Source organism: Scardinius erythrophthalmus, assembly GCF_964197995.2.
Source record: "Scardinius erythrophthalmus genome assembly, chromosome: 2".
NCBI classification, from domain to species: domain Eukaryota; kingdom Metazoa; phylum Chordata; class Actinopteri; order Cypriniformes; family Leuciscidae; genus Scardinius; species Scardinius erythrophthalmus.
The window spans coordinates 10,399,415-10,407,484 of NC_138222.1; the positions used below are offsets into that span (position 1 = coordinate 10,399,415).

At 37.3% G+C, this 8,070-nt stretch overlaps 1 protein-coding gene across 1 annotated transcript; it reads right to left on the reverse strand.

The window, feature by feature from the left end:
* Window positions 1-1,379: 1,379 nt before the first annotated feature.
* Window positions 1,380-7,671, reverse strand: LOC308685041 (uncharacterized protein). The gene is made up of 7 exons (XM_081356486.1): window positions 7,582-7,671; window positions 2,961-4,968; window positions 2,720-2,883; window positions 2,324-2,544; window positions 2,015-2,144; window positions 1,699-1,799; window positions 1,380-1,610 (listed from the first exon to the last, which is right to left on the reverse strand). Exons 2-7 carry the CDS (start codon window positions 4,942-4,944, stop codon window positions 1,472-1,474), a joined length of 2,739 nt encoding a protein of 912 aa, XP_081212612.1. The 5' UTR covers window positions 4,945-4,968; window positions 7,582-7,671; the 3' UTR covers window positions 1,380-1,471.
* Window positions 7,672-8,070: the final 399 nt, after the last annotated feature.

Here is an 8,070-nt window from a genome sequence, read left to right on the forward strand (position 1 = left end):
CCTTAAGCAAAGTTTAAAATAAGTAAGAGTCAAACCAGTTTTATCTGCAACACTGAAGAGACAATTGTAGGATTTTTCAAAGACGGGTTAGACCTACACCTCATTTCAGTCCACTTTACACATTCTACTAAATATAAGTAACTTTGTATGTCAACTAACTCTCATTAATTTCCAACTACGTCAGCTAACTCTTATTAGAGTATTAGTAGACTGTTAGATTAGGGTTAGGAGAATAAGTTGACATGTATTTGAAATGTTACCTGTAGTAAGTAGTGTTTGTTGGGGAGCATCAAAATAAAAAGTTAGCAGAAATTGAGCAGACAAACTTCTAATACTCTAATGACTGATAGCTGATGTAGTTGCAAAGTTATAGTTAGTAGTGTCGAAAGTAAACTATCGAAAGGCTTACCAAAAGATAAAATGAAGAAAATGAAAAAATGGACAGAACAACATTAATATTACTATGTTATATATTTACAGTATGATTAGAAAAGGACAGAGTTTGAGGTGGTTTGTGGGAAGTTTCACATTGATAAACTGATAACTGACTGCTGCAATTCATGGTGGGTTGTTTGATTAAAGTTTTTTAATAGGTAATTTTCATTGCCATTAAAATAACTGAACATAAACATACAAGCTTGATAAAAATTCTAATTTTGGAAGAAAATTTCAGATGGCACTTAGAGGCTTTTGCATCTGAAGTCTTCATATATATATATGTGTGTGTGTGTGTGTGTGTGTGTGTGTGTGTGTGTGTGTGTGTGTGTGTGTGTGTGTGTGTGTGTGTATTGATATATATATATAATTTATTTTTTATTTTATTTTGTATTTTTTTGTCAAATTCAATTTCAAACTTTTGAAAGTTTTAGGGTTTGCTGTGCCAGCCGAGGAATTGCCATTGAGGTTCACTCAACCATTCTGTGTAGATGTGCACTGGGTTACTGTGGGTTTTGCCATGGTTTAGGACAAAATATTGCCCCAATGAATATTACCCCAATTAAAACTGAGGCCACCCTTGCCTGTTTTTCATGGCCACAGGGGTGTTTTTAGTTCTTCCATTTAAATAGCTGCATTTAGACCTGTTATCTCCTCCTGCTTCACTGGCTTTGTGTTACAGTCACAGGATTTTATAATTTAATAAGAAAGTCAGAATATTTCAATTTCATTAACATTTATCTTAAAAAACTCGTTATTCATTCATACATTTCTTCTATTAAGGTTACAGAGTCTGCAGAGTAATGCAGTATCTGTGAGATGTTTATATTATATTTTTTTAGTGTGATCATTTTTTTAGTACTGCCAAGGTTGCTTTGTAACAGATATTTACATATTTTCCGCAAGAATAAAGGAAGAACTGAAATTACCCTGTTTAAAAATGTACTACTGACATTTTTTATCAGTCAATGTTTTTCAGATGTCAGGGCCTCATTTCAATTCAAAATCATTGTACATTTAAAAAAAAAAAATAAAATCAAATCTGTGGAACTGAGCTGAAGAACTTTTTCAGACTCGCCCTGGAGTTCCATCCTCTCTCCTTTGCAAACCTGAACACACTCCCAAAGAGATCAGGGAATGAATCCATCAGGTTGATGTTCTCTGCGTCCTCTGGACTATGTAGAGAAAAGAGACACCAAAAAACATGTTCTGACACACAATAACACTAAATTATTTAACAAATGTGTGTCACATGTAACTCACTAATGCTCGTGAAGGTTGCGTATAAAACGCAGCAGGCCCAGTGTGTTCTCAGGATAGCCTTTCTTCTTACCATCCAGTTTCTGGACAATCTCAGGCGGCAACTGACAAAAGAAATATTTACTTATGCTTTACTTTATTTAAAGTAAAGCAGGCCATGAACTACATACAAATGATTTGTAACAAGGAAAATCTTGAAGACATGAAATCAGATTCTTTAAGTTGTTACTATTTTCATTTATTTAATTATATTTAAAATGTTTATATTTACATATGTATATAAATATGTTTGAATATGTCTGCACAGAGTTAGACTCACTTTAGTTTTCCATTCAGAAAAGCTTTTCCCCTCAGTGTATTTTTCAATGGCATGAAGGAGCTCCTCATCAACATTACGACAGTTCTCGGTCTCATTCTGGTTCCCCACTTTTTTCAAATACTCCACTCTCCTGACAGGATTTCAAAAACAGCACAATCTCTTCAGATGATAAATAAAGTATCTACAGTGAATGAACTTTCCTCTTCATTTGATATAAAATCATATTAAGCCAGTACTATAAGTAGTACTGAACCTTTCTGGCTTGTTTAGACTGATAAATGTTATTGCCAAATCCATGTAATATTCTACCTTTCATCAGTCCAGAAGAAGGGGTGTGCAAGGGTTTGCTCCACTGTTGGTCTCTCCTCTGGAGTTTCATTGATCATCCACTCGACGAGATCCTTCGCTACATCATCATCCAGATGTTCCAGTGAGTATCTTCCTTGTAGAATGTTGACTTCACAAAATGGACCTTTACCAAACGGATGGTGTCCTCTAGAGAGAATGTAGTACACTAACATCCCAGCAACCTTCAAACAAGTTACAGTGTTAAGTTTAGAATTTTCATCAAGTACAATTTAAATTAATTGTATTTGTAATTGTGTATTTAAGTCAATAATTGAATTTCTAATAATATATTTTTAATTATTTAATTTAGTTCTAATAAAAACAATATTGTTGACTTAAAAGAAGAGGAAAGATCACCTGAATGTCAGAGCTCCTCTTGTACCCAATGTTGACCTCCTCATCTAAGGTCTCCTTTGCCTTCCAGCATCTAGTTCCAGCAATGCCTGTTCGTAAAGTTGTTTGGCTTAGGTTCAATCGACGACTAATGCCAAAATCAGCCAATCTAGCTTTTCCATTTATGTCTATTACAAACAGAAGTTTCAAATTAATGGAAGAAAATAAAATCAGATAATTTTAATTTCTCAGGTTTAACTCCTACCAATCAGAACATTCTGAGGTTTGATGTCTCGATGAAGCACTTTGGTCTGTGGTTGGTGTAAAACCTGTAAGCTGCAGAGAACTTCCTTCACCAGCTTCTTCAGAACCAAACTTCTCTCAGTGTTTTCATCTGGTAAATGATCTTGGATATATTCATCCAGTGTGTACTCACAAAGCTGAAGTACAAGGTATCCAAAATCCTCATCTTCTGCAAAGTCCACATATCGCACAATGGAAGGACTATCAAGCTGTGGAAGTCGTAGAAATTCCTCCTCATTCCTGAGAACTTGGTAATTAGACTTAATCATTCGTTTCACAGCCACTTCTGTGCCGTCATCCCTCAGTCCAAGGAAAACTTCTGTTCCATCACTTCCCCTAGCAATCAGAAATTCATCACTACGAACAAGAGTAAGGTTTCTCAGCCTATTTTTATTGCTAATATCCATGTTGGCTAGTTTCTCAAGCTTAGGCCTCCAACGATGGCTGGTCTGTACCCACCTTTTTGAGATATTCGAGTTCTCAGCAGGCTGTGTGAATGACTCCACACTTGAGTTTGATTCCTCAATGGATTTAACTACAGTGTCTGGATACGGTTCCTCTTTATCTTGCATCTCAGATTCTTGTGATCCCACTTCTTGCTGGATTTTTTTCTTCTTTTTCTTCTTCTTTTTCTTCTTCCTGCTTGTTGATAGAGCAGCAGTCTCCTCACATAAACTGTCCACTGCACTTGAACCTGCTGGATGTCTCAGTGATTCATCAAACTTGTGCAGCTTTTTTTTCATGACTTCATCCATCTCTGTCTCTGCTTTTATAAGTATCATCTCTGGGATGGGAGACAATCCACAGAATGCAACAAGTTCAGGAGCAAAGTCATTTATATTGGCGAACAGTCCATAGGTCAGCATTACAATTAGACTTGAATAATCAGGACGTGTGAGAGGCAATAGACTTTTGCATAACTTCTCATAGACAGAATTGTTTGTACTCTGTAGTTTCTGTTCAGACGTCTTCTGTATCATGACATTGATTATCTTTAGTATCAGATGATTCACTATTTCTCCTTGTGCATTTCCAAAGCGCTGAAGACTGTTTGTAAGAACTGACACAAGCTCATTGAATACCTGAGACGAGATGCTTTCACTGACACACAAAGCAGCATTTAAACAGTTCAGTGCAATCGGCCAGTGTTCCTGAGGGATTCTTGGGAAGCGCTTGATGAGTCCTTCAATGTATCTGTCTGCACTCTTTGTGTCTTTTAACCACTTGATGGCGCTCTGGCGATACTGCTCTGCACCTGAACCTATGACACCAAAGTAGATCTCAAAATAAATCAAATTTTCAAAAGGATCCTCTTGAAAGAAATGTTCCTTAAAGTCTCTGTAAACTTCTGTCTGTTTTTTCATTCGTACAGCAGAATGAAAAGAGAAAGATATACGTACTTTCTCAGACACTTCACCCCGTGAATACAGTCGATTAATCATTCTCTCCACTTTTTTATCAACTTCTGGATTCACCCCATAGTTCCTTGCGGCTGAAGCTCCAGCCTTTATAAGTGCTTTCACAATGTCTTCACGGTCATTATCAACAGCACATTGAAATGGAGTAAAAATTTGTAATCCTTGTCCATTTGGGTTTGCTTTTGCTGCAAGTAATCTTTCCACAATACTCAATCGAACTCCAATCAAACCAGCATAATGTAGAGGTGTTTGTCCATTTGTTGAGGGTTTGTTTGGATCAGCCGACTCTTCAAGTAGATAAGAGCAGATTTCTTCATTTCTGCATATAACTGCTGCTGTCAATGGTGTAACATCATCATTCCAGACTTCAGAAGAGTACAAACCATTAATATCTCTGCCTTTTAATAATTTCTGAAGTCTCTCTGCCTTGTTGTCTATGATGCATTTTATTATGGGGTCTGTTTTTCTAGGTCCTACTGGAACTTGAACTTGAACTGGAACCGAAACTACTTGGAGCTGGAATGCCATGGATCTTCAAATACTCATTACAATCTGTCAAAAGATGTCAAACACTTGAAATTCAGGTTACTGAGTAGCATTATTACTTATTTTCTTATTTATTTACATTGATAATAGACACAGAGTTAATCCTTACGTAGTTTTTTAGTCCATTTTTTTGTTTAGATGAAAATCTTTAAAGTGTGTCAATATGTTGTCATGCCATCTCAGTAAATTTTGCTCTGATTGTCAATGACAAATAAAAAATAGAATAATTAATTAGTTTTACAAAATGTAAAAACATTTTGAAAATGTATAAACATGAAACTGTCCTTAACCTGAGCTCCTGAAATAATGCCATAGTACACTGAAGTAGACTATTATTTTTTGCAGCAGCTATTTGCAAAAGCAATAGATGCTATTTACACAAAGTGTAATTTACACTATAGATTCTATTTACACACTGTAAAAATAGCAGTATTTTCTTTGCAATAAGTGTAAATAGTAGTTAGATAATATTTGCAACTCAGTATTTTAGTACATTATACAGGGTTCCCACGGGTCCTTGAAATCCTTGAAAGTTTGTGAAACTGAAAAAAAAAATTCAAGGCCCTGGAAAATTTTGGAAAATAAACATACATAGATACAGGTCCTTGAAAGTGCTTTAATTTATTTTGTGCAATAAGTTTTCTAGAAAAAAATCCATATTATTCCCTCCGGTCGGGTGAAAGTGTTATTTCGCCAACACTTCTTGGCCTATGCACACTAGCTTGCTTGATTTCATAGACAGTATAAGAAATGGACACAGCGACCCCATTGGATTCAATAGAGAAAAGTGAAGTCAATTAGAAGCTCTCACTTCCTGATGGCTGAGCGTACTGCGCAGACTCAAACTGAGCTTGATGATGTATATGTGACGTGAGCAACCCGTCAGTCTTCTAGTAGCTGTGCCAAGAGAAATCTGAATCATTCCCTTCCGAAACTTGCAGAGACGGAGAGCGTGAGTAGGAGGTGTCCATGAGCTAGGAGCAGGAGAAACTTTTGCTAAGTATTCTGATTAATTACTTTGTCATTTTGCCTCCACGTCCCCCCGATTGCCCACGAGCTTCTCCTCCTGACCCATACGGTAATTTCTCTACTGTGCGACAGAGAGTCGCGTGGTTATGATGCAATCGTTAGCCTATTTTTACAAAAACTCTTTCTACTGGGCCATAATGTAAGATACAAGGTAAAGTAGCCTTTTATACATTTTCGTGTTTCTTTAGAAATAAATAATGGACAAATGGAGTCTTTAAACGCCTCAGATGTAAAGTTATTTGCTGTCAAAGTGACACCAAAATGAATGGGAGTCAATGGAATGCTAGTCTCGCGTAGCCAGACCTTCAGTCTGACGGCTGAAGGTCTGGAATTCATAGCAGCTTTCTTTGGCCAAGGCCCGCCCATAAGGCCGTTTGACCGACATGTCAAACAACCAATTACAGTTCGTTTCGTTCAGCGTCACGTTTCGGGGGGTGGAAATGTCCTCACAACAACAGACCGGCGTGCAACAAGTCAGTCAGCATAGAAAATCAAAGAAGGAGAAGAAAACAAGCAGTAAGTCATTGATCTGTTCGTGCACGTATACTTTTGAGAATCCTACGTTTAGCTGATCTTGATAAATGCTGATTGTCACTCATGTAAACACAACAGTTTTTCTTCCGCAATCACACGTCTGCGCTTTGTTTCCCGGCTGACCGAAAATAAGCGCGACACTCGCGCCCCCCGGAAATCCGATAAAATTCAACCAATCAGATGACGACTTCGACATTCCTGAAGTGTTTCCAGTTAAGTGTACCATATGCATCAGACGTTTAGCCAACGTTCCGTGGGCGTGACGTCTGAGGCTGAGACTAATGGAATGCTAACAGCAGGTGATGGTCTGCTAGCCCGGGGAAGCTTCAGTGTTTTCCGAAACACTGCCCCCCTGCTTACGCTAGTTACGCGCATTTACTCATTACGTTAAGTGTTTCCCACGCGAGGTCGTGTCAAAAGTATCTGCTGTGCCCCTTACTCCCTACGTCACTAAGACTGACAAAATATTATAGGCTATTCAAAACGAGATATTGATGGGTGGAGTTAGTGTAAATAGTTTCTGCCAACATTGCAGGATATTTGCACTTAGTGTAAATAGACACTGACTCCGGTTACTTTTTTCCCCCTGGTGTTAGATATGTTCTTGCTTTAATTACATTGTTAATGTTTCATGTTTTACAGTCTGTTTAGGATTTTGCACTTTGTGTAACCACTTGTTAGAGCCTTACTTAACGAAAGATCCTCACTTAAATGATAAATTAATTTGTTACAATATTAGTAATAGCCACGAATGGAAATGTGACATTTAATAAACTGGTTTGTATGATATTTGTTATGTTCAAATTAAAAGTTGCTAAAAGATAGGCAATTATGCGATTGCTGATAGCCTAAATGCTTTAAAAAAAGTCTGTCAGTTAAAATTGCGGCTTTCAAATATAATCTTACTTGATTACGTTTATAATTACCTGTTTTTTTTTAATCCCAGAAATAGCAAAAACTTAAATCAAAAATCAAATCAAAAGAGATTTGACTAAAAGAGAGACTATCGGTATTGGTAGCTATCTATCGTTGGTACCTGGATAATAGGCTACCTACCTGGTATCCGACAAAAAAGCAATAGGGGCTGCCTGCAGACTTGCGGGCATAGATAGTATATAAAGCTTGCGGGTTGTATGGAGATACGTCACCTCCACTGCGCCCGAGCGCATACGTCACCAGGCGCCCTTTGGCATAGATATATACACTAGATGTCGCCTGGGCTACGGCAGTTCAGTGGAACGAATGCGTCAATAGAGTCGCCATCTTGGAACAGGGGAGCCCCTCCTCTTTAATGCATCAGCGTCAATGTAGGCAAAGGTCACAAAAATCACCATAAATCGTCATGAATGCGATTTTCTAGTTTTTATGGTTCGTTCCAACGGTCAGACATGTATTTATCATTGAGTCCAGAGGAAATTTAAGGTTTTGATATTATTAAGATAATTACTTCTTTTTCAAAATATAATGCATAGTGCTAGTAAGCCTAAGTTTATTAGTCACATTCTTCCACTTGAGTAAACTTAGAATAAACTATTGCTATATAAT

Coding starts and splice junctions, on each gene's coding strand:
- LOC308685041 (XM_081356486.1), bottom strand. CDS start 4,944: ATGGCATTCCAGCTCCAAGTAGTTTCGGTTCCAGTTCAAGTTCAAGTT. Junction 2,884..2,960: donor ACCTCAGAATGTTCTGATTG/GTAGGAGTTAAA, acceptor TGTTTGTAATAG/ACATAAATGGAAAAGCTAGA. Junction 2,545..2,719: donor AGAGGAGCTCTGACATTCAG/GTGATCTTTCCT, acceptor ACTTGTTTGAAG/GTTGCTGGGATGTTAGTGTA.